The sequence below is a fragment of the Hylobates moloch genome, unplaced genomic scaffold, assembly GCF_009828535.3.
Source record: "Hylobates moloch isolate HMO894 unplaced genomic scaffold, HMol_V3 SCAFFOLD_14, whole genome shotgun sequence".
Taxonomy (NCBI): Eukaryota; Metazoa; Chordata; class Mammalia; order Primates; family Hylobatidae; genus Hylobates; species Hylobates moloch.
The window spans coordinates 66,130,760-66,157,719 of NW_026652289.1; the positions used below are offsets into that span (position 1 = coordinate 66,130,760).

The following is a 26,960-nucleotide window of genomic DNA, read 5'->3' on the forward strand; positions in this document are numbered from 1 at the left end:
ATCTTAGCAGTTCAACCTCCCCATTTTATAGACCCAGAGAAGTGATGTGATTTGCCTAAGATCACACAGCTGGTCCCTGGCAAAACTAGGTGAGAATCCAGGTCTTTAATCCTGAGCACAGCGCTCTACTCGGTAGATCGGTGTTTTTCTAACTTCTTTGATTTTTCTACTTAGCAGCAGAACCCTTCCTCTCCCTCTCGAAATTAAATCTCTTGTGGATCTCAATATGTCAAATGGATAGCAGTAATGGGTTATGAGTATACTCTTCCTTTATGAGTTAAAATGTGTATCTTTGACCCAATAAAAAGCCAAAAATGAGACTGAGTGAACTAAAGTTTTACAGATAAGGTTAGGAAGGCTAGTTACAGCCTTAGCCACCAAATTATTTCTGTATTTTGCTTTGGTGACACAGTGTTGAGAAAATCCTGTTACATGCGTAAAGAAACCAAAGGAGAGCAGTTTCCTCCCAGTTCTTGACCACTGCAGGCAAGGCAGATGCAGCAGCAGCCTGAGATCAGCACAAAACTACCCCGCAGCCTGAAGCAAAGCACTGGTGGCCCCCAAGGGGTTCCCATTTGGCCTAGACCACACTCAAAAGCTCCTTTCTGCCACCACATGAGTGAAAGGTTGACAGCAAGGCGGGTTTTCCTAACAGTTTCAACAACAGTTAAATTAAGTTTAAAAAGCGACACTAGGGGCAAACATGCAGAACCTTCTCTGTGGGTTTTGAAGAACATGGCATGAAACCATGATGCTAGATGGGACCCAGGCTCTCCAACTTCTCTGTGCGCTCCTCCTGCTCCCGTGCAGAGTCTAGCCTGAGCTTTCTATTTGCAGAATGCAAGGCACCGGGACGAACACCTGTATCTTAAATCCCCTTCAGAGTGGGAGGGAGGGAGGAGCCACTCTTGAGCTGTCTTGAACCTGAACCCTATGGGATGACATGATCCATGGTGGGATACATCCTCAACAACACTCTTGTGCTCCCTTAGTGCCACACCCCACCGAAGGCTACGCTCTAAAAACATACCCCAGCGCCCTGCTGCCTGGCCCCTTTCTTGGAGGTGACACGATGCACATAGCAAGGGAGCCTGTATAGGATCAATGGTGCGGCTGGCCCAGTGGTCATCAGAAATAAAATTCCAGTTAAGAAGCTCCAAGGAAGGCCAGCACCAGAAAACAAGGGGATGAGAATAAGTGAGGCAACAGCTGCAAAGGCCTTTGGTGTTCTCAGTCAACCCAGGGCTTTGCCTCCATATTCAGGGCTGTGCCAAGTCACACAACTGTCATCTAGGTACCTGGAGACCCCCTTGAGGCTCAGCCTCACAGGTATCTTGCATGTGTGTCTGCACAATCCTATTTGGACAGCACACGGGAGGGATGCAGGGTTATCAAGGACAAGCTGAAATAGGCTTCATCCACTGATGTTCATGGGCCAGGAGGGCTGAATCTAAGAGGAAGGATGGGGTCTCAGGATTCCCAGCCAGCCCTGTTGTCAACGTTTCACCCCTTTGGGCAGCAGAAAGGACTAGGGACCTTCTTCCAGCTCTGCCTTCTCCTTGGGAACCTGACATTCTGGGTGAGCCCACTAACCTTGAGGGGCCTTTGTTCCTTCCCCTGTGACACAGGACAGAAGCTATGTCCCATTCTGGAGGCTGATGGGATGGTCAAATGAACAGGTACATGTGGAAAATCTCAAAAAGATGAAAGTGCCATATGAATGTGTACTGCTGCAAAAGGAGGCAGACTGGTGCAGAGAGGCAGCCAGGGTTGTGATGCCCGACTAACCTGGGTTTGAATCCTGGCTACTCCACATATTTACTTGTTAACTTATTTACTTACTTGGAACATTCACTTATTCCAAAAAGTTATTTAAAGTGGCTCGCATATTAGCGACTGTAGTTGTGTGGTCTTGGGCATTTAACTAAGCTCCCTGAGCCTAGGTTTGCTTATCTGTGAAATGGGGAAGAAAAGAAGATTGTTATCTCACTGCAGTTGTGAGGGGAAACAGGATTGGGCCCATCATAGCATCTGACATGCGGTAGGACTTGATAAATAATAACTCTTTTACTATTACTTTGCAGAGGCACATGGAACAGCTAGGGCATTTAAATGAAAGAGGACAACAGAACCAACAGTCTACTGGCAATTTCCTAGAACATTTTGTTTTACTAGGGGAACATCCTTGAAAGGAAATTCCGTTTTTTTTTTTTTTTGAGATGGAGTTTCGCTCTTTTTGTCTAGGCTGGAGTACAGTGGTGCAATCTCGGCTCACTGCAACCTCCGCCACCCGGGTTCAAGCGATTTTCCTGCCTCAGCCTCCTGAATAGCTGAGATTACAGGCACCCCCCCCACCCCCAACCATGCCCGGCTAATTTTTGTATTTGTAGTAGAGACGGGGTTCGCCATGTTGTCCAGGCTGGTCTCAAACTCCTGGCCTCAAGTGATCCACTCATCTCGGCCTCCCAAAGCGTTGGGATTACAGGCGTGAGCCACAGAGGAAATTCATTTTTTGAGTCTGTATCCAAAAAGATCAGAGATTTAGACTGGGTGCAGTGGCTCATCCCTGTAATCCCAGCACTTTGGGAGGCCGAGATGGGTGGATCACTTGAGGCCAGGAGTTCGAGACCAGCCTGGACAACATGGCGAAACGCTGTGTCTACTACAAATACAAAAATCAGCCTGGCATGGTGGCGGGTACCTGTAATCTCAGCTACTCAGAAGGCTGAGGCAGGAGAATCGCTTGAACCCGGGTGGCGGAGGTTGCAGTGAGCCGAGATCACACCATTGTACTCCAGCCTGGATGACAGACTCTGTCTCAAAAAAAAAAAAAAAAAAAAAAGATAAGGAATTTAAAAATGCTAAGCTTCTCCATGCAATAGTGAACTTCTCAGTAAATATGACCAGCCCACAGGGTGATCCAACGAATTACCAGTGTTTATTAGAAAGGAATGTTGCTCAAAGACATAAAATGTGGGGTTTTAAATTGGCAACTTTAGAAAAGTGTTACTTGAGCCTCAAGAAAAACCCTCAATTCTTTTCTTGTCGAAATAAAAGTAAAACGGAGAAAATCATCTCCTGGTTTTGTGCCTTGGGGGAAATTAAAAGCCTGGTCTTTATGAAGTTTTGGATCTGATTCCAGTTGGAGGGGGTCTAAGGAATCCTGATCGCCTTTCCTCACTGCCTCAAACAAAACAAAACGCACTGGTTTTCCCCAAGCCTTAAAAAACAACTACGTCTGAAACCAGGTCAAATATAATTTGCTTGGGATAGCTTGTGAAAGTTGAAAAGGCAAGAATGGAACTTATCTGACAAAGATAGAAAACATGGAAGAAAAAAGTGGCAAGTGGCTGGGCATGGTGGCTCACATCTGTAATCCCAGCACTTGGGAGGGTGAGGCAGGTGGGTGGCTTGAGTCCAGGAGTTTGAGACCAGCCTGGGTAACATAGTGAGACCTTGTTAATAGAAAAATTAACCAGGCATGGTGGCACACACCTGCAGTCCCAGCTACTTGGGAGGCTGAGGTGGGAGGATTGCTTAAGACCGGGACAGAGCTCAAGGCTACAGTAAGCTGTGATTGCACTACTGTACTCCAGCCTGGGCAACAGAGTGAGACCCTGGCTCAAAATAATAGTAACGATAATAGAATTATTATTAGGTTGGTGTAAAGGTAATTGCGGTTTTTGCCACTAAAAGAAATGGCAGAAACTGCATTTACTTTTGCACCAACCTAATAAAAGAGCGGGTCCAATGGCAGTGGGGCATCCTTTTCCCACCTCCAGCATGTGTGTCTTGGGGTGGACAATTTTAGAGAATTCTAAAGCAGACATCCATTTCATCTGGGGGAAAGGGCTGTGGTTCTCACCACAGGCGCTTAACAAATGATCGCGCCAGCTTTTAAGGCATTTTAAGGTATTTCAAGTGGTTACTGCACATTTTCCTCAGAGACAACGCTGTTGTCGCTAAATCTTTTCCTCAGGATTTACATTTAGAAGTTGTGGCTCATAGGATCTCGAGTTCTTTCTTCTTCTTCTTTTTTTTAAGGGGAAAACAATCTTACATTGCAAAGCTGCTGGAGGTTTTTAACTTTTCCAAAGAAAGAAGTTTTCAAAGTGATGTTAACAAAGGTTTGAATTTTCCATGAAAAATAAGCAGATAAAGCTCCTGCTTGACATTCCAGGGCAGAGCTATGACTTTTCCTGTAATTGTCACATTCTGGAAAAGACCAAAATGCTGACCTTGCACAGCGGACTGCGGGACTGCAGTGAAGGGAGCAGCTCCTTATTTCCCCTGGATATAAATAGTTTCACACGCTGTGATGGGGGGCCCTCTTGGGTAAACAAATAATTCTATGATCTTGGAATAAAAAACTACATTGCTTCAGGGATCTCCTAACCTTCTCAGTTTTCCCCAAATATCTGTCTGGCAAATGTACACAAAGAATTTTCCTTAGCAAGCCACTGGAAATTTTATATTCTCTCTGCCCCTTTTCACTCCAGGTCACACTGCTCTCGTGTCTGGAATGTAAAATACATCTCAAGATGTAACAGTGAAAAGGAAAACCTTAATGAAAACGTCAGCTGCTACAAATGCAGGGCCAATAACCAAAGTAACCTGTTGTTGTGCTTTTAGCAACACATTCTCTTTCCTCGCTGTTTTGGCATTATTTTATATTTTGGTTTAATGGTCTCTGTCGTAATAAAAAAAAAATCTGCTTGTTTCACACGTTGGGTGGGTAGCTTACAAGAACTCATGTGGAAAGGGCCCTACAGACAGTTCAGGGAGGCAGCAGTTAAACTACCTAAGGCAGATGGTGGTAGATTCCATTTTTAAAGGTTTCTGTGGACAGATATCCAAACCTCCCTTGCCAAACACGTCTTCTTCTTTTTTTTTTTTTTTTTTTTTTTTTTGAGATGGAGTCTCACTCAGTTGCCTAGGCTAAAGGGCAGTGCACAATCTTGGCTCACTGCAACCTCCACCTCCCGGGTTCAAGCAATTCTCCTGGCTCAACCTTGTAAGTAGCTGGGATTACAGGCGCGTGCCATCATGCCCAGTTAATTTTGTATTTTTGTAGACAAGGAGGTGCGTCATGTTGGCCAGGCTGGGTCTTGAACTCCCAACCTCAAGTGATCCGTCCGCCTCGGCCTCCTAAAGTGCTTTATAGGCGTGAGCCATCGCGCCCAGCCCACTTTTTCCTTTTGTCCAAGCAAACTTTTCCTTACTGTAACACAAGTTCCCTTACATTTGTTTATGGAGTTCAAAATTATAGGTTAGTCAAATGAATTATAAATCTAGATGATCTAAAATGATAGGCCTGTGTAAAGAATCAACAGAATCTTAATGTGGGTGATAACTCTCTTTTCTTGGTAGTGACTTCACACTCATCCCAAATACAATTATTCATGCTACAGCCTAGTCAATTATTCTAGTATCTCAAAATGCAGGCACTGTTAGAGACTTAAGTAATCCCATGCTAGATATATATGTATGCAAGTACATATATATATATGGTATTTCTATTTACATGCACTGTTACCACACACATTAGAAAGTGATTTGTTTTGGACTTCATTTCTGGAATATCTCTCGGAGTCTCTGTAAAAACATACTTAGACCTGACTCCCAGGAGAAATAGCAGCACTGAGTAACTTGGGGACAGTGACTGTCACTATAAGAAGAGAAGACCAATTACAACCTTCTGCCTTGACAACTCAGTTCATTTAGGAACGTCTTGAACAGGGTCTGAGCTCAATAAACAGCTTGCTGAATTTCACAGAATATAATTACCTTTATCTTTCAAGTGTCCCTGTAATCCACTCCATTCATCTTCATTTTAAATTGGGCCTCCTTTCTCTAAGAAGCCATGTGGTTCCCCAAGCCCTGGACTCCTCTGTGTGTTCACACTGATACAGATGCTACAAAAGGCTCCTTGGAGCTGCACCTGACCTGTGTCCTTCCCAATGGACAACCCCATTAGAAGTATGAGAGATGGCAGCTCTTAGAAAGTGGCCTTTGGGGCCCAACTTTGGCTACGGTTAGACTCTCACGGGTACAGGCATTCTAAAGCCAAGTCTACACTGGCTGCTAAGGAAAGCTGGTCTAGGAAAGGCAGGGAAGTAATAAAAGGAGGCCACAGGAGGTATGTCTGGGCCAATTCTTAGCCACCCAGAATATTCAGGCAAGACTTTGTTTCATGAAAGTAGCTCTTTCTAGGGAGACGGACAGCTAATTTTCATACTTGACTCTTTCAACACTTCTGTGAACCTTTGGAAAACAAAAATAATTGTGGGGGATGTGCTAACTGGAGTAGGAAGTGATAAGATGGCAGTCCCAAGCTTGGGCATGCTAATAGAGACAGCAGGTGACAGGGCTAGGGACAGGGGACCTGGCAGAACACTGTATACAAAGTCCTTCTGTCTGAAAGCCCATGCCCCAGTTCTTGGCCAGTCTGCCCCATAAGGGGCAGTGAGCCTTGAGTACAGCCTGGGGCTACCTGGTCTGGACCTGTGCTGTGCAGTGGTGGGGAAATAAACTGGGCTCTGGTTACTGGGCTGGGGTCTTCTAGAGTGGAGCTAAGCTATGAAGAAATACCCAGGAGTGGGCACCAGTGTGTGTGTGCATCTTAAAATAGGGGTCTTAAGGTGGCAGACCTCCTCTGGTTCCGCCGTGGCTGCTGCCATCTGGCCCTGGAAAGCCAGGTGCCCATAGTCACTGGTCATTTGTGAAGCCAGTCCTCCCAACTCCTCCGGGTTAGTAACCGACTTAGTCATCTGGAAAAAGAAAACAAGCAAGACACACACACACACACACATACACACAGAGAAACGCATGAGAACCATGTGTTAATATCACTGGAAGCCAAAGGGTTTCATTCACTTTTAAGCTCCTTAGGGGGTGAAGGCCAGGCCTTGCATTTGGGGCTAGACGCTGGAGAGGGCAGTTCAAGCCAAGCCCATGCTGCATTGCACACAAAAGGCCAGAGCCCTTGCAGGCCCCTGCTCAGGCCACAGATTCTGGCCGGGCCCAGTGGGCACATGCTCAGCGTTCGGGCTGTGCAGCTTGGAGCCAGCACCCAGGGCCCACCCTCTGGCAGGTGAGTATGCCAGCCCCTCGCCAGGCCTGCCCTTGGGGGTCACCAGAGGAATTCCCCCTAGAAACTCCCAGGAGGCACAAGCCCTGTGCGCTTCTCACCCCTGGGCCCAGGCTTCTGTCGGGGGCTGATCTGGTCTCTGGGTGCCCCGAAGCAGGTCCCACCCAGGCGAGAGAGGGCATGAGGACAGGGCTGTTAAGAAAACCATGAATGAGAAGTGCTGGATAAGTCAGTGTTTTAGAGGAAAACACTCATAGAGGATACAGCTTTGCAGTAAATTTGTGCCGAAGAATGACAAGGTTTTAGCCACAAATTTAGTTAAGAGTGGTGTGTAGCCCACATGGTCAAGTTCTTCCTTTATTATGAAGATACTCAGGATTTTTCTCTGTTTCATAGACTGATGCATCTCAATTATCTAAGGTAGCTGGCATGCTAGTTTCTAGTGTTTCCTCTTCCTCTGGACAAAAATACCTCTACATTCTCACAAAAGCAGTTTTAATCTGCCACCCAGACGGGTGTCACTGTCCCTCATCAAGGGGCTCCCCTCCTGCTCCACCTCCTCTTGCTCTGGATAACAATACTGTCTCTTTCTTTGTGGCCTTTTAAGACCTTGATTTTAAACAGCCTTTTAAAATGCCTTTTGAATGATTCTCCATCCATCAAGGCAGGACAGGAATGTCCACCCCTTCTAAGGCATGTGTACAAAGACACGTCCCAGGCTTCAGGCTGAGATGTGGCCTCCAAGGAACGCACACTGAGCTGCATGAGAGTGAGTGTTGCCACGCGCTGCTCCACTGCGACCTGCCAACAGGTGCACTGGGAGTCTGGGCATCCTGACGGGGTGAGAAGAGCCTCTTTCACACAAGGAGCCAGGCCAGTTATCTCAGGAGTGGCCATGCAGCCTGAGGCTCGGCTCCTTAAGCTCATGGACACCCAGGGTCAAGCCAGGGCAGCTCAGGACCTGGCTCTGGAGACATTCCAGAAATACCATGAGACCGCTCAAACATGACTGCTGCTGCGCTGTGCTTCCTACTCATCAGGAATCTGTGCTGAAAGGCTGCTGGCTCGGACTAGGATCCGTCCTCCATGCTCCCCTGAGAAGGACAAGACTGGGCTCAGCTCCAGCATTTCACAAAACACTGAGATGGGTGTACCATTCCCCAGCCCGAATTCTTTTAAACAAGCCTGGCACAATCACAGAGTTTCCATGAATGAATGGCAGCAGCCAGGGACGACTTTGTGGTCCAAGCTCAACCTCTAGTGGACACACGATTATATGACAAAACCACTCAGAGGGGACCTGGGCACAGCAACCACATGGTGGCTCATTCTGGTCACTTCAGCGAGGAAGGCCCATTGATTTCTCAACCCAGGCTTATGTGGCAAGTATCAAAGAGGCATCTTTTGAACTTTTATCTTACAGCATCTGAGCCTTTAAAAGTCAGGAGAAACTTTTTCTATGGACTCCTATCAATTCTTTGGAGACAACATTTGTCATCTTTCATATAACTGCTTAACATATCAGATAGCATTCACTATCTCTCAATGCCATTTATATCTAAGAATCTATATAATACAGTTCTAGTTGCATTACCTTTTAGAAAAACAAACAAACAAACAAAAACCAAACCAAACCAAAACATTACCTCCAAAAGTTGTATGCCTTCTACTGTTGGGAATTTTTTTTTTCTTTTTACATAACCATACTGTTTCATTTTGCCTGAAAGACTGGCAATATCTTAGTTTCCAAGTATTATAACTTGATTTCATCAGATAATCTCATCTCTGTTCTATTTTATCCCCAAATATCTTCTCTTGTACTGTTATTTTAATCTACTAAAAACACCTCAAGTCCTTTGTGAGGTGAATAGGATTCTCCCCCTTTCTCCTTAACTACAAATTCCTTGCTTTCCCCGTCTTCTCATTTTCTCTCCTTCCTTTGCTCCTCTGTCCTCATGCCCAAGTCTCAGCCATGTTTAATTCCCTCTTGCAGCTTTTTCATGAGATAAGAACTGCAGCAGACTGGGGCTACTGGACACAGGCAGCCAGAAAGACCACAGATAAAGGACAGAAGCTGGAGCCCCCGAGGGACTAGAGAGTGGTCTGGGCTCTCTCTCCGACACAGATCTGGGATTTGCAGGCTCAGCGGCGGCAGTGGATAAAAAGGCAAACAACAGTGGGGAGGGCAGTTCTCTCCCCTCTTACCATTTCCTGAGCTGTCACCGCAATGGCTTTGGAGTATTTAACCACAGTCGTCTGATAGTCGACAAATGTTCCCTTTGGTTCTGGAGGAGTGCCTTCATCCAGCTACAGAGGAGAGGAAAAGAATCCAAAGGTCATAAGAAGCCTGCTGAAGTGCAGACTGTATTTACGAGAATTAGGAACTTTGAAAACCAGAGAGGGCCTAGAGATTCTTTTGCCCAGTGTCAACTCAATTACCCAACTTGTGCAATAAGGACTTCAACAGAAGGGCACATAAGGCATTCAGGGTACATGGCAAGGAGAGGCTCCCAGCCTTGCCTGAGAGGAGTGGGAGGCCTTCCAGAGGAGTGATGTTTCAGCCAAGTCTTACCAGGCGAGGAGTCTGCCACATGTAAAAGGTGGGAAAGGCATCCCAAGAAAAGGGAACAGAATTCAAGCACATGGAGGTGGGAGCCAGCCTGACACTTCTAGGGAAGCGCAATGTGCCAGAAGATGAGGTGGGAAAGGAGGCGGACTCTCCATCAGGAAGCACTTCTTGAGGAATGGTCAAGTCCATGGCTATCCACAGAACCCTTCTTTATGAGCACAATCGGAGAATAGAAGGAATTAGGAGCACTAGGAATAAGTTGTTGCTCACCTGACTATAAATGCAATAGGAACTGAGAGAAGGGCAAGATCACTGTGGGGTGGAAGAACTGAGACAATGGGACTATGTCCCTTGCAGGCTTGGGGACATATTGGTGTAGGAGATTTGTATTCAAGATCTGCTTCCGAGAACCTCGGGCTGGTTACTTAAACTCTGATCTCCAGTCCTTCAGTGATAACTTCCAGGCATCACACGGTTATCAACACTACACCTAGTCAAGAACTATATACAGGAAGAGGAGAGAATGACCATAATGAAGATGCTGATGATAAAGATGATAACGTCAATGATGAAGAAACAGGCAATCCATCTTCACCACCACCATCCTCACCATCACCACTGGTTGCTGAATGGTATTCCAGGCGAAGAGACAAAGTGAACAGAAATGAATACAGGCAGAATGAGTCTAGTGAGGTCATCCTGACCTGAGCAGGAGGGGGCTGTTGACAGCAGTGGGAATGAAGCTGCATCTGTTTTATGGAGAACCTTGAAATCATGAAGACAACAGTGGGATCTGGGGTAGGCAATGACGTATTTGAGATTTCCCTGGCAGCTCTGTGCCATAAAGTTCAGAGTCAGAGATGAGATTGGGGCCAAGTGGTCAATTAGGAAAATGTTAGCTGGTATCTTCAGTGAGAGCTATATGTCATGAGCAGGCATGGAGTGCACTGTGAGTGAAAGGAAGGCATCACTGTGGCCTATACATGATGTGGCTGCATAGCCCAGCATATAATTTTCACCAAACTATTAACACAAACTCCACACCAGACTTTCTTAGCTTTCCCTATTACGCAGATAGATGCTGTATCCCCATCACGGCACGGGGGCCCTGCTAGTCAAAGGAGACTGAATTGCATACTCATTCACTTGTTGTGAACTGACTGAAGCCTCAGGCCACATGCTAGGAGCTTGCATGTGAGATGTGACATCACTACCAACATGCCAGGATGCTGGAGCTGAAGAGCAGCTTAGAGTTCTTGGCCAGCGGCCACCAGCCAAAGAACCTTTAACTAGTCTGAGGACAATGGGAAAAGAAAGAACAAAGTAGTGACTAGGATTTCAATTTCATTTATTTGAAAGAACTTCCCTTTACTCTGAGAGTATAGCCTTCCTCCTTTTGTGGGTGCTAACATGACCTTTCTTTTATAAAACAGCAGTGATGTAGATAGCACAGTTTTTGTTTGTTTTTGTTTAATTTTCTTACTTGGCCAAAAACAAAACGAAACAAAAACAAAGAAAAGATAACACATCACAAAATCCCACAGGATCCTACTAACCTCACTGAATGAGGAAATCAACGTTCTGAGAGCTTGAATACCTGTCCAAGGTCACCCGGAAAGCTGATTACTTCATACTCACTTGTGAGTCTCCAAACCTCCTAGTGCTCAGATGAGAGAGAATCTCAAAGAGAAGCTCCACAGTGGAAGCCCCCAAAGTGTCAGGAGTCACATCCAAGTTAGAATTATCTCTGGCTACACTCATGTTTTTCTATAATTCACTGGCTTTGAGAATTTCAGACAATGAGTCTAATAGTATCTCAGAGTTTTAACCAAATTAACGAAATTCTGAGAGACTACGCCAGCTTTCTAATGCCTTGCTGCACAGGGACCCAAAGGACCTGACATATCACTTAATTCGAAGTCCCCAGCAACAGGCTGAGCGAAGGGAGAATGGGAATGGGGAAGAGGTGTTGTGTGGTGCCCTGGATGTCAGGCCAGGGTAGATAAGAGTTTAGGGGCAACATTGAAACCCCAATTACATACTTTGTAGAACTGAGGGGGGAAGAATAGCTCCTGGCTTCTGTGGCTTGTGTTGGCTGGCAGTTCCTAATTACTGCTATCAAGTAACACCTGACTTATTTCCAGCCCATCCAGAAGAACCAAATGTGTCTCTGGCTGAGACAGCATAGGCTACACCACTAATGGCAGGTGGTTCAGGGCCTTCTCTCTCTGTCCACAGCCCATCACAGTGCATAAGGCATAGGGCTATCAAAGAAAGACTTTGGATCTGATGTCCATCTTCCTAGGATTTATGGAACCCTTCCCTATCATTTGAGTGGTACTGAAAAATATCTTCTCCCAAGAAGAAAAATATTATCATTTGAATTTCTAATTTGCACCAAGAAACCTTGGGCTCCATTACTTAACGTCCTTGGGTAGGTACATGGTTTATCTTCAAAGCTCTGGTGTTCTGATGTCCTGAAAACCAAACAAATCTACTGAGACTTATCCAAGGGCCTGCGGAAGAGGGAAATCTCACTCATTTTCTGCCAAAATGTCCACATGTGCAGCATGAGAAGCCCACAGCAGAAACTGATGGACGATTTGACAAGGTAGAGCCTCAGGCTCTAAAGGGAGACACAGCATTCCATCCTGGGCTTGTTATGTTTGTTCTCAGGCTGACAATGACTGCATAATGCCTAGGGATAATTATTCTAATTATAGTTACAGCATATCATTTCTTCATGGAGATATGAACAACCAATCTTCTCTAAATTAGCAATTAAAGACTGCTTATTATCCTGAAAAACCTTATTAATGTATTCACAATCTGACAATGGACATTTCAAAACATAGGTGATGTCTAAAATTCTTGGCATGCTATCACAGGATGGCAATTAGATGCTGATGAACAAGCATTCTTTCTAATGAATGTCAAACTTACATGACTAGTGAAGGATTCTTTGGGGAAAAGAACAGGAGATATGGAGTTGAAACTGTCTCCAGTCATGTCACCCTAATGATCCGACTCAATTGATGGGTCACTAAATGAGAAAATGATACTCATGTTCTCTTATATGTCTGTAGCCTACAAGAGTTTACTATGGGCTTTTGCATATATACTATTTCAGTGGTTTCTGTGCTTGGCTAGATATCAGAACCACAAGGAGCATTTAAAAAGAGTATGTTAAAACGTAACCCAATTGAGTGGGTTGGGGGTGGAGCCTAGGAATCTACATTCTTAAAGTTCCACATGATTCCAAAATAGCCATTCCAAAAACTGGCACTTGGGAATCACTTTTTTTTTTTTTTGACAGAGTTTTGCTCTTGTTGCCCAGGCTGGAGTGCAGTGGCATGATCTCAGCTCACCGCAACCTCTGCCTCCCAGGTTCAAGCGATTCTCCTACCTCAGCCTCCTGAGTAGCTGGGATTACGGGCATGTGCCACCATGCCTGGCTAATTTTGTATTTTTAGTAGAAACAGGGTTTTACCATGTTGGTCAGGCTGGTCTTGAACTCCCAACCTCAGGTGATCCACCCGCCTTGGCCTCCCAAAGTGCTGGGACTACAGGTGTGAGCCACCGCGCCCGGCCGGGAATCACTTTTATTTCATTTTGGCAATTGTTCCCCCACAACAAATCCTATGAAGTAGATAACCAATTTCCATCTTACAAGTGAGGAAACCTATGATATCTTCTCCATCTCCATCTTTTTCTTTCATGTAAAAAAAAAAAAAGAAGAAGGAAGGGCACAACTGGCTTACAAAAGTAATGCATTAATAATAAAGGATAATATGTTGGACGTGTGACTGGATATCTGTACATTAACTAGAACCTTCAAGAAAAGAAGAGGCTTGTTGCCATGAGCCTTGACAGCTTAGAGAAAAGCATGCAAGGCCCATGGGTGAGGGAGATGAGGGAGTAGAGAGCCCTGGAGCCCACGCCCACCTTGCTCATGGCTTCTGCAATGGCGTCTACCATGCCCCCAACCAGCCCCACTTCACTGGCAGCTTCGTTCAGCGTCACCATGATGTCATCCACGGCTTCCTTCATCAACTGGGCGGCCTCTGTGATGGCGTCATGGGTGTGTTGCGCCTGAGAAGGGAATTGTGAAACATTTCCTTAAGCAGAAGAAAGCGGTGCTCAGTCTTCTAAGAATAACCTTCAAAAGTAGAATATAAAACCATACCCCCACAATGGAGCACAGAAATCTATTCTATTTCTTCCCTTTATGTTTCGCCATTTGTTTGCAAAGTAAATAAAAATCAGAAAGACAAATAGAAAAAGATCTCTTTTTACAATCAGGGAAAAATAAAACTGCAATATCAAAATCTTATGACATGACCAATTTTTTATGTTACTATGTCAGGACTGTAGAAAGAGAATGCCGCAGGTCCCTAAATATATAAGTTGATACATTTAAAAAATAATATAATGAAAACATGTGCTTAAAATAATTGTACTTCTCTTCAAAGATGCCCAACACACTATAATTCCCTGTCTAAAGATAAGATTGGATTACAGAAATGTAGGTACTTCTAAGGGAAATATATTTGTAGAGTGCCTAATAGGCTTTGAAACTATGTCACAAATTATATGCCATGAGGTTGGAGAAATGCTTGGAGCCCTGCAGGTAAAGCCCTGAGTACCCATGCATTCCTTAGACCATATTAGGAAGCAGGTGTTTCACACCTGTGTCAAGCAGAGTAGGGGCTAAGTAAATCAATGAATGAAAACAATGAAACAATGGCAGTCCTGGGCTCCCTGAAAGATACCTCAAGTAGCAGCAAGATGCAGGGGGAACAGCCAAGGTGACAGACAAACCTGGGTTCTAGTTTGGCTCCACTGCTGGCTAACTAGGTAAGTGGCCCTGGGCTTGGAGTCCTCCTAGGTAAGATGGGGAAACTATAACAACACTATGCAGTGTGGGATGATATGGCTGCAGGCGCCTTGTCATTTATAAGGGCAGTCTAGGAAGAAATGTGCCCTCGCTCTGCAAAATTTGACCTGATATCAGGTTTTCAGGGTCGGAATTGCATTACATCCAGGCACTGGGTCTACCCATGCCGTAGCCATGGCTGCCCTGAGCCACCTTGCGGGGGAAGTAGACCCTTTCAAAAGGCGAAGATACTGCATCTTTACTTTGGCAAATGAGAAGGTAAAGAAGCCAGTGGAAAGCAGTAAACGAGAACTCATTGGGTGATTTTTCTAAATACAAGAGAATTCCAAGAGGCTATGTGAGCCATAGGAACTGGCCCTGTCTGAATTGAAAAGCCATAGGAAGCAAGAAAAGTTATTCAAATATGACATCTGATGAGATGGGAAATATGTTGATCATGGGTGGTTATCCTTGAGGCAACTGTGTCAGGATACACAGAACTCTCTTTGGGATGAGTGAAGTAAACTGGTAATTTGGGTTGATAGCTGATTTCATGGCACAGACATGGTAAAACACAAAATGTGCAGATTGCTTTATTTTGATGATAGAAGTGTGAAAGGTGATACCTCTTGGACCTACTCTCCAGAAAGAGCATCTCATACATTTTTATTCATACAGAAGGTGAAAGGGAGGGTGCATATTTCTCTAAGTCTCACTTAGAATGAGATGACTGTTGGAGACACAAAAATGCCAGCAATTCTACACATTCATATGAAAACGAAGTATACCTTCTGGGGGAGACGAAAGCACTGCTTGCCAAGGATCTGTACTCTCATGCAGGCTCAGGAAGGTTCAGAAGCAAATTCTGGGGGCAGCAGTAAATCACAAAACTTTTTGAACTCCTTGGACAATCTAAAGGACACTTGTCCTGTACCAGGTCACCAAAATCTATAAAAGCATGTCCTTGCTCTTGGCTATCCCAGAAATGAATTACCTCCCCATCCACTCATGCTGATGAATTCTCTAGAAGGCCTGCTCTCCTTCACTTCTCATGGTTAAGTTTTTCACAGATTCTTAGAGGGTCAGCTCAGCGTCTACCTATTCTGTGAAGCCTCCTCCAATTACTTCAGGCCTCACCCAGGGCCTTTTCTTCTGAACGCCAAAGGCAAGTCTCATCTTTATCAGACAGCCTAATCTCAAATCACACACACCTGCTAGTAGAGCTCAATAGTTTCAGATACCCAAAGACACAGCTGGATCTCAATTAAGGCCTGTTTAAACCACTGACAGCAATCTCATAAGTGGCATCGGTGGGTCCAACAATGAGGTCGTTATTTTAGATTCCAGAGGGGTTCCTTGTTACTGTTCCTCATGGCACCACACAAGAGAAAAACCAGATTCCATTCTTTTTCAGACACACATCTGAAGTCTGCTTCCAAAGGAGCCTTGTTTCTTTATTACAGCACTTCAAATACAAAGCCCAGGATAGCAGGCACAGACATCACAGGAGTAAGGAAAAATGGGAGAAGGCCACAGGGGAGCAGATTTCAACTTTGGTAGAGGGAGAAAAACAAGGAATAATTAGAACTGCCCAACAGTGGAAAGGGCTGCGTTTCTGCTGGAGTGTTGCGGGCAGAATCTGTGGTGGCCCATCAAGGATGCTGCAGAAGGGAATTGGGCGGGGTGGGGATGAGTGGAGAAGAGAGCTCTGCGGGATAGAGAATACCGCAGAAAAGCTCAATGGAGTGAGGGAGAGGCCACACTGCAAACGCCTCAGTAAGCAGGTAATTCATTAACACCAGGTTCTGGGCTGCCGCTTTTTAAAAAAACATATCTACTATGTCAGGCACATTATCTCATTTAGTCTCTACCAGTACCTTAGGGAGGTATTCACAATTACCTTCATTGTTTAGGTGCAGAAACAAAGAAATGAAGTAATCTACTCGTGAGAGGCAGAGGTGGGATTTGAATCCAATTATGTTTGACCCCAAAGCTTGTGCTACTTTTCACCATATCAAAGCTACCCGTAACTATTTGACAAACTTTATTTCTTCTGCAGACAGGGATATATAACACCTAACACACAGCAAATAAAACCTAGTAAATATCTGTCCAAAGAATAACACTCAAGGTGATTAAGTCTCTGCATCAGGCCTCTAAGGAAAGGGTTCAAAAAAACAGACTTGTAGTATCCCAGGCGTACTTTGGACTAAGCCTGTAGAGTTTGCAGAAAGAGAGCAGGTTGAATGAGACCAGTGAGGGACAGAAGTGATCACCTGCCTTGCCTTCACTCATCGTGTTTTACTTCATCAGCTAATGTTTTACTGAAAACTACTTCACACTGGTAGAAAATTATTCTAGACACCACTTTCAAGCAGAGGCTGTTACCGGAAAGCTTACAGTGCTGACTGTGCTCTATGGCTGGGAACACAGGAAACTAAGTCCAAGCTGGGTGTTGTGGTTTGCACCTGTAATCCCAGGTACTTGGGAGGCTGAAGCGGGAGGACTGCTTAAGGCCAGAAGTTTGTGATGAGCCTGGGCAACATGGTGAGACCCCATCTCTGATGGCTGGGAGCACACACAGTCAGCACTGTAAGCTTTCTGGTCACAGCCTCTGCTTTACCAGAAAGCAGAAGCTGAGGTTGTGAGGTTCCTTGAGAGAAAATAAAATTCCATGAGGAGCTCTGAACTTACAGTCCAAGCTGATGTGTTGATGTCTTAAAAATCCAGAAAGGTCGGGTGTGGTGGCTCACGCCTGTAATCCCAGCACTTTGGGAGGCTGAGGAGGATGGATCACCTGAGGTCAGGAGTTCAAGACCAGCCTGGCCAACATGGTGAAACCCCATCTCTACTAAAAATACAAAAAATTAACTGGGTGTGGTGGCGGGCGCCTGTAATACCAGCTACCCGGGAGGCTGAGGCAGGAGAATCACTTGAACCCGGGATGCGGAGGTTGCAGTCAGCAGAGATTGTGCCATTGCACTCCAGGCTGGGCAACAAGAGCAAAACTCTGTCTCAAAAACAAAAACAAAAAATCCAGAAAACTCCTCCTTTGAATTATTCTCTTAGTACTGAAACCCTCAGGTAGGAGTAGGGACATGTGGCAGTAAACAGCCTGGAGAAAAGACAACCCAGAAGTGAGTCAGAGGGTAAGTTCTGCCTCCTCCAGTTTGGGGAGGGTGCAAAGGGGGCTGGCACGACTGCAAGGCACCCTATCGTTTCTCCGTCGCCGTCAAAAGAGTATTCATTTTTTTTTTCTTGCTCCATTCCACCACTTCAGCAACTCAACTTATTTTTCCAAAAGACTCTGAACAACTTGAGGGCAGTGGCTGGCGCTTAATGTTTCAGCATCCCCAGAATGAGGCTCTTAATAACTGCCAAGTACATGAATGAAAAAATTGAACATAGAAAATGTTAAGTCCAAGCTGGCTGCTGTGGTTTGCGCCTATAATTCCAGGTACTTGGGAGGCTAAACGGGGAGGATTGCTTGAGGCTGGGAGTCTCTTGAGATGAGCCTGGGCAACATAGTGAGACCCCCACCTCTAATTCACTTATTAAGTAAATAAGTGAATAAATGAGCAAGCAGGTTAGCCAGATATGGTGGCATGTGCCTGTGGCCCAGCTACTTGGGAGGCTGAGGCAGGAAGAAGGCACGAGGCCACGAATTCATGACCAGCCTGGGCAATATAGTAAGACATGATCTCAAAAAAAGAAAAGAAAAGTCCATGACATTATTCACACTGCTACCAGTTTAATGTTTCTAAAATATGGACTGGTTGTGCCATTCCACTGCTTAAAGACTGCCAATGGCTCCCCACAACTTACAATAAAGACCGAAGTCCGTAATGTGGAAGAGACCCGTCACCCTGCAGCCCAGTCCATCCTCCCACCTGTTGGTCCCCCAACTCTGCATGTTCCAGATAGATCAGACCACTCACTATTCCTGAAGGAATCACAACCCTTTAATAAATCTACCTATGCCTTTGCATATGCTGTTCTCTCTTCTTCAGTTCCCAAGTTCAGAGTAAAATGTGGTGCAGGGTCACCTATGACAGGCTGTCGTCATACTTGGTCACTTAAAGCAGCTGGGTGATACAACAGGCTGAAGAAATGTTCCCTCTTGCAAACTGGTATGGGAGATTTTCATATTAAACTGCAGTCTCTTAAGTACTAGGAATCGAAATGACATTTACTGGAGCACAATAGAGCATTCCTTTGTGCAAGCTGGGTGTCAGTGCTGAGCAGGGACCCAGCAAGCATTACAGTTTTCATTCCTGTAATCATCACACCATACATTTTTCTTCCCCAAGGACACTTGTCTACATATTCTGTCAAGAAAAAAATAACTTATATGTATATTTCTTTGTTTCCTCCCTAAGAACCTTGGGAAGGCCAATAGATTATTTCCGATCTCAGAGTGGGAGCTCAAATGCCACCAGCAAGAACTGGAAGTGTTTTTTCCTGGAGGGACACATTACAGCAGGAATGCATGATGGCTTCTTAGTGGTCCTAAGTGAGTCCCCGATATCCTGGACCATACCTTGGGGTTTCCGCCACCTTCTTTGGCTGCATACAACATCTGCAAGGCAGACTCTGCGAGAGTCTTGGTCTGGTCCAGCACCGTCATCTGCTGCTGATGATCAAGAATCTTGGAGGCCACACCGACTGCGGCTAAGATCAAGGGCTCAAAATAGCTTGCCAGTTGTGTCACCTTTCAAAAAAAAAAAAAAAAAAGCCACAGATGTATCATGTAAATACACGTGTCTCCTTCAGGGGCTCCACGGTCAGGCGCGGGAGGGGAACAGGACTGGGCTGACTCACAGGGAGAGGCAGATCTGCTGCAATTTACTGCTGAAAGTGCTTGCTAATTAATGGACTCTTTCTTGGTCTTTACTTTCTCCAGGGAATTCTTCATCTCTCTAAATATGGCAGAGGTGCTAAGAAACCCACTCCAAGATCCAGAGTTAGATATGAGAATTGAATTCAATTTTACAAACTGTCAATTTCTATAAATTAACAACTTTTAAAAGAACTAAAGACATCTTACAAACTCAGGAGGAAGGAGGAGTGGAAAAGGGTAAGGTAGCAGGGGAGCAGAAAAAAGCAGGAGATGAAAGAAACCTTCAAAAGCTTTGTAGGAAGCCAATCCCAACTGCCTTTTGCCCGGAGCATTTTGACCAAGCCTTGATTTGGAAAAAAAGCACAAATGATTTCACATCAGCCTAGATGCTCTGTTTATGATTCGCCCAACTTGGGAGAACAAAAAAAGCTTATCCCGACAGGAACCACTGCCTCCGCACAGGCCTCTTTCCAGGAGGGCACTGCCATGCATATCCATCCACGCTCACCAAAGCTCGCCTACCAGCTGGGCACTGTGGGCCACGTGTTGCAAACATCTAGTGGGCGCACCCCCTAAACCAGGCTCTCCGCTGAAAGTTTAACATCCATTTCCCCGCTGAGCCTCCACAACTTTAAGAGGCAGATACACAAGAAGATACCGAGGCTTCGAGGGGTTGAGACGCATGCTCCATCTCATGCAGCTAAGAGGTGGAGACAGCAGCATCCCACCCCAGAGCCCCGGCTCTCAGCTGCCACAATCTGTGGTCTCTGTCACTTTCATTAGGATTCCAGTCCTGCTGCTGTGGTAGCATTGCACTTTTAGAAGTTTATCATTTGGTGTTTGGATGCCCCTCTACCTGGCATCAGAATATGAGATCTTAACATTTTGCTATATTCACTTCAGATACCAGAATCTATCCCCTCTCAGAATCTATCCTCACTCAGATAAAATACAATGGCATGAATCACACTTTTCTGTTCAATGCCTCATTCTGTGCGGTAATGACTAATGGCTAAATTATGCCCTTTAAGAGAACTTAAGATCAAACCTTCAGCCAGCACCTCCCTTAACGCTTCTTCCCATCACATGTTAGAAGAATGAGTGTTGTGGGGATGTGGACAGGAAGACCACTCACATGAGCAGTCACTGGGCCAGCACGAGGGGGTGGAGGATGATGGGGTGGGGGGGGGCGGCTAGGGCAAAGTGGGGGAAGTGTCCAAAAAATAAAACTTAATTAACGCTAATAGTGAGACATGATTATTGGCCAACAATAAACTTCTTTTTACATTGTTATTTCCTCTACGGTTATCTTAAACAGAGGTTTCCAACCTGATGAATAGCGCTGTTCCCCGCCCTTAGGGAGCCTTTGGGTGAATTTTAAAGGGGTCCTCTGGGTAGACATGAGCGACGCCAGGGCAGAGCATGGGCTGAATTTTGGTCCCTACTTCCCACTTCAGGCCAAATGCCTTTGTGGAGGGCACAGCCTGTACAACCCACAGGCAGCAGCTCCACACACTTGCATTTGATTTCATCCTCATCCCCAGGAAGGGCACTGGTGTCACCACCAAAGGGAATGGAGCACTGAGGTTATCAGGGCAGAAGGCTTGGGGTGGTCCTTTATGTCCTAAAGGAGGAGTCAAAATGTTTAATGCATTAGAATCTTATATGTTTTCTAGGTTAATTTTATTATTTTCAAAGTATATTTCATCAATGCAACTGTCAAATGTCAGCGATTGCTGTATGCTGAGAATAATTAAATGCAATAACTAAATGGGAACCTGGCTTCCCCATGGAGGTAGCATGGCTGGGCCGTGAAGGACTTCAGCTCTGGCTTTAGAATCACTGGATTTGAATCTTCCCTGCCAATTCCTTACTGAGAAGTATTTGGCTAATTGTTCCAATTGCTCCACTTCAGTTTCCTTATCTGTAAAATGGGGATTAATAATAGCACTGAGAGTTCATCAGGACTGGTAGGAGGATTAGTATACATGAAAGCCCTTTACCATGATAACTGCCACATAGGAAGTACTCAGTAAAGGCTAGGTGCTCACATATTACAGGCAAAGCTTTTTGAAGGCATGTGCTTTTCTCCGTATTTAGGGAGCTTAGCAAGGACTTTAACACCATTAGTTCTTGAGACATGACAGAACAGGAAACATCCTCCCTTGGGTTAGCACATGCATTAAAATAACACAGAATTTTGAGTATTTGGTACATAACATTCATTCCTAGGTCTAGGGACACAGTGGATTGAATGGTGGCCCCTAAAAGATATGTCCATATTCAAATACCTGCAACCTGGGAATGTGATCTCATGTGGAAAAAGGGTGTTTGCAGGTGCATTTAAAGATCTTGAAATGAGAATGTCCTGAATTACTGGGGTGGGCTCTAAATCCAATAACAAACGTCCATCTAAGAGACAGAAGAGACACCGAAGAGCAGGTGACGATGTGATTACAGAAGCAGGGATCAGCGTGACAGTCAAGGAGTGCCAGGAGCCACAGGAAGATATAAGCAGCAAAGAACAGATTCTTTAGGGAATCCACTCTACAGTCTCCAGAGGGAGCAGAGCCCGGCCACCACCTGATTTTAGACTTTGGATGAGAGAATAAATTTCTGTTGTTTTAAGCCACAGAACTTCATGAACACAGCTGGGGTCTGAGAATTGGCATTTCTTATCACTCCCAGGTGCTGTTGAAGCTGCTGATCTGGGGCCCCACATGAGCACTGCAATGAAGCCTTGGGGAAAATGTGGGTGTGAACTCCCAGTCCACGGCTCTTCTGGATAGAGGGCGCACCGACTGGCTCTGTCCAAAACTCTCTTTTAGAAGGTAAGAGATGGATTAGCCCAAGGGCCAAGAGTAAATGTATAAGTCAAGTGACATAAATACATTATGTTTCTTTTGATGCTAACCACTAACATAGGAATTAATCTTGTATACTAATGAAGCATCCGCAGAGACATGGGTATTGTCCTCCAAAGACATCCAGAAACATTCTATTACAAAAGTTCTGGAATCAAAAGTAACTGCTGAAAAAACGTCCAGCTTCTCTTCTAAACTCAGTTTCCCTTATGGGCACATAGGCAGTGGCCCCAGTGTCCAGACCATTCTCCTACCCCTGCAAACCTCTTCAGACAGATGGACAAGGCCTTTTCTAATTGCCGTATAAAGAAACTCGGCTAAGAAATGAAATATGCTGGCCGGGCGCGGTGGCTCACGCCTGTAATCCCAGCACTTTGGGAGGCCGAGGCAGGTGGGTCACCTGAGGTTGGGAGTTTGAGACAAGCCTGACCAACAGGGAGAAACCCTGTCTCTACTAATAATACAAAAATTAGCTGGGCATGGTGGTGCATGCCTGTAATCCCAGCTACTTGGGAGGCTGAGGCAGGAGAATTGATTGAACCTGGGAGGCAGAGGTTGTGGTGAGCTGAGATCGCGCCATTGCACTCCAGCCTGGGCAACAAGAGCAAAGCTCCGTCTCAAAAAAAAAAAAAAAAAAAAAGAAAAGAAAAGGAAAAGAAATGAAATATGCCACACTTAAAAAGGCAGAAAGACACTGGCCTTTGAGATTTCAAATCTTAAAAATCCCTCCTTGGAACCACTGGGAAGGTGAGTAGGCCCTTAAGCTATTCTGTAATTTGAAAAAGCAAGAATATTGATTTTCTAAAATCGATACCTGCCAAAAAGATTTTGGCTACTGTATTTCTTCCGATGTACATCTATACTGATGGCTGCACTGATAAAATGCTAGGAAACCCAAGGTGGTTAAAAATCCAATTTCTGGCCTCTCCCTATTGAGGCACAGGCTGCATGACAAGCCAACTGTCCTTGAAGAATTTGCGAAATGAACCCCAACCAAGCAAAATATCATTTGGCTCTGAACACAATGTGGATATGAATCCCCAGCTGAACGGCTCACCTGGAGTGGACACCTAGGGAGGGTTTGGTCATCCAGAGAAGTCTGCTTTGCCTCATTATGTCTAAGAGTAGACACTATGTTAGAAACCACAAAAGAATAATGTACCCTTAAACACATCAGAACGGGGCTGGCCAGCCAGCCAGCCAAAGGTAGCAGACACCAGGCTAGGAGTGTCTGCTTCAGTCTCTGGCTTCCTTCAGCAAAGGTCGATTGCAACGGATGACTGTAAATGCCAAATTACCTCTCTGGCCACAGCCAGAAAAACTGCACTGAAGTTTTCTTCCGAACTTAGGTAAAAATAGATCCTGAACTGATAATTTCTGGAGAGGATGCCAGAGAGAGGTTCAGTGTTATTTGCTGCAGCTTAAACCAGCATTGGACTCAGGCACAATACTTGCACCACAGGCTTTTCGGAACGATAACAGTAAAGTCAATAAAACCCTCTCTCCCGTGATAACACGCACACCCTCGCAGGATCCCCTCGGTGTGCATTACCTTATGTCCCAGCTGAGCTGCTTCTCCCCGAGCTGCTGTGGCGATGGGATCAATAAGGTGCCCGATTTCCTGGACCACCGAAGTCAGCTGCTCCTGCAGGGCCTGATAAGGAGAGAAGTGTCAAGTTCATCCCATAACAGCTCCCCACAGAGCTGCACTGATTCAAAAAGGCCCCTCTGAAAAATGAGAGAGGCCACACAAAGCAGATATTAGAATGCCTGGGTGTGTGCCATCAAGCCACTGCACCCTGCCCTGACCTTCTCAGTGATGACTCCTCCCGAGAGAGAGAGAAGCAGCAGGCCTGAGAGATGCTTTTGCAACTGGCTTCTTGCTCCTGTCAACCCTGACAACTGATGCTACTGGTATCTTTACTTTAGGTTCCTTGATGTAATTAGTAGACATGCAGAACAGTCATGGCTTTCCAAGAAGGAACGACAACTTCTTCCAAATGCAGGCAGATAATGGAGGGGTCTGAGGGAACATTCCAGGTCACTGTATTCTCAGAACTAATAACCCTCAAGGAAGGAGAGTGACATAAAAATGAGATTAGCTCCTTGAAAGCAGGACTACTTCCCAAACAGCGCACTGTGAAAATGCTCAGCTTAGATCTCAGTCCACTGTGTTTGGTGGTGTGCATGCAAATATTAAACACGGTGCCCTCAAGGCCTTTCTTCTCACGTTTGAGAGATGGTTTAATCTCTCCACCCCTAAAGAATTGAATCATGCTGTAAAGAGACAGCGCAAGATATCTAGATGATTCTGAGAGTGTGGGGGATGGGGGATTCAAAGATGGAGATTCTTAGCCAGTGGCAGGAAAGATCAGATCCCTCTGTAGGACTATTCATAGGAGCTTCACTGATAGATGCAGGATTAATGCATCAGAGCACTGGGTGTTTTACGTCTGCACACACCAGCATGGAATTGAGTGAACTCCGCCAAAGTGGCGATGTCCTGCTCATCAGAAATGAGACTCTAGCCTTCACTATTTTCCCACAGAACAATGCTGCCTGTGGGCCAGGGGGGATGCGGGCAGAGTGTCCTCAGCAAGAGGGGCAGACTAACATGCAAACTTGAAAACAAAACCCTGGAAAAAGAAAAAGAAAAGGAAAAAGAGAAATAGAGACAGATGGGAGCGGGCAGAGAGAAACTTCCAAGACGGCCAAGGGTTTTATTTAGCTAATTACTTATTATCTTCACATTCATAATGTGATTATAGTCAAGAACGCAAGAATATTCCAACAGTGCTGTCTCATTACAGATGGTTTGTTAAATTAAATAGGGTATATGATTAGGGAGCACATGCAGTTAAAGGGGAAGGGTTCTCTTCCTAGTGAGGGAGTTAAAACAGACGATGTACTGGGTGAGGGAGGATATGGTGAAAGGATGGGGGGATGAGGGAGGCTTCTGGGGTGCTGGTCATCTTTGCTACCTTTTTTTTTTTTTTTTTCTTTAAGATGGAGTCTCGCTCTGTTGCCCAGGCTTAAGGGCGGCAGTGTGATCTCAGCTCACTCACTGTACCCTCCGCCTCCCAGATTCAAGCAATTCTCCCACCTCAGCCTCCCGAGTAGCTGGGATTATAGGCCACTGCCACTGTGCCTGGCTAATTTTTGTATTTTTAGTAGAGACGGGGTTTCACCACGTTGGCCACGCTGGTCTGGAACTCCTGACCTCAAGTGATCCATCCGCCTCAGCCTCCCAAAGTGCTAGGGTTACAGGTGTGAGCCACAGTGCCTGGCCTCAACTTTGCTTCTTGATCTGGGTGCTGGTTGAAAGGCCTGTTCAGTTGGTGATAATTTATCAAGTGGTACACTTCTCTGCGTGCATATACATACGGACTTTAATAACAGATTCAAAAGAATAATTCTGGCATCCCACACAGTTTGAGAAAACTTAATCCTTCTTTTTATGGAAATAGGAGGGTGAAGGTGGAGTGAAATAGACAGCTCTATTAATAAAAATGAGCAATACTAACTCTGGGCCAAAAGCTGATTGTTAATGAATTCAGTGGCAGGAAGATAAACATCAATAAACAGACCATCCATGTTTATTAAGCACCTTCTGCAAGTCAAGCACTGTGCTTTTGGTGGAGATAGAAGTAAAAATCAGGAACCTTTGGACAGGTAATAGAAAAAAACCCAAAGGGAAAAAGCAGGAAAATTCCATTTTAAACTTTGGAAAAACAAGCAAGAAAGGGCAAAGTGGCTTTAAATTAATAAAAGGATGCCAAAGTCCTCAAATGCTAGATATTGAATAACTTAGGGCAGAATCCTTGATCTCTGAACAGACCAAATGCTTTCGTTTAATGCTGAATTTGCCAACTAACTAAAAAGCACACTGATGAAATATGACAACAGAGAATTATTCAAAATTTACATACCTAGGCCCACTCTACTGATGTGTTAAAACAACACGGTGCCCACCGTACCCCTAAATTACCTTGATATTGATATTTTCCCTCCAAATTTCAGCTACTTTTGAACTTTCCACCCCAGTACCTATAATTCCTTCCCTCAAGCCACCCTTCTCTACTTGGCATCTGCCCTACCGTCTCCAAAAAGTTCCCAGATTGGCTCCACAGAGAACGGCTGTCTAATGGTGAAACCCCAGCAACAGAAACATTTTGGCCGCACAACCTCTACCCCTCCAAGTCTGATGCTAAGATTTTTCAACATACCTAGAGGGTGCTAAGCAGGCCCCCAGATTCCCAGCTTACCTCCACAGAGATGTCGTCCCTCGTGGCCAGGCTCTGGCTGACAGCGGCCAGCGAGGCCTGCTCGATGTCCCGGATGCACCGGTTGATGCCATCGATGGAGTAATCACACTCCCTCTGTCCAGGGGCCTTGTCCCTGGAAGGAACAGTGCAAGTTGGACACAGGCTCCATGGGGCTCAAGTCCCACAGCCTGCTCCAGCACTGGTGGGCCAGGATCCCTGCCCACTTCCTCCCTGACTCAGTCACCTCCTTTCAGGAGGAATCCCTGACCCTTGATTGGCAACGTCTCACTGCACAGCCCATGCATTCCTTAATTTAACACTTCAGATAACTCTACTTATTTCTGGTGGAAAGAATATGGTCCTGCCCTCTACCTTAGGCTGATACCAGGCAACTGCAAAGGAAGCAATTTGGACTTGGATTCTCTATTCACTGGCTTAAGCACAGGATTCTTACTC

The 26,960-nt window shown here is 45.4% G+C and overlaps 1 protein-coding gene across 4 annotated transcripts in view; it reads right to left on the reverse strand.

Moving 5' to 3' along the window:
* TLN2 (talin 2) overlaps positions 1 to 26,960 on the reverse strand; it is a 465,831-nt gene that overhangs the window by 54,137 nt on the left and 384,734 nt on the right. For all 4 annotated transcript variants that reach the window (XM_032174074.2, XM_032174073.2, XM_058427409.1 and 1 more), the window contains 6 exons: positions 26,505 to 26,637; positions 23,792 to 23,893; positions 19,076 to 19,246; positions 13,605 to 13,751; positions 9,296 to 9,397; positions 6,651 to 6,770 (listed from right to left, as the gene is read on the reverse strand). In XM_032174074.2, coding sequence (XP_032029965.1) covers positions 6,651 to 6,770; positions 9,296 to 9,397; positions 13,605 to 13,751; positions 19,076 to 19,246; positions 23,792 to 23,893; positions 26,505 to 26,637 — 775 coding nt within the window. The remainder of the gene's footprint in view (positions 1 to 6,650; positions 6,771 to 9,295; positions 9,398 to 13,604; positions 13,752 to 19,075; positions 19,247 to 23,791; positions 23,894 to 26,504; positions 26,638 to 26,960) is intronic.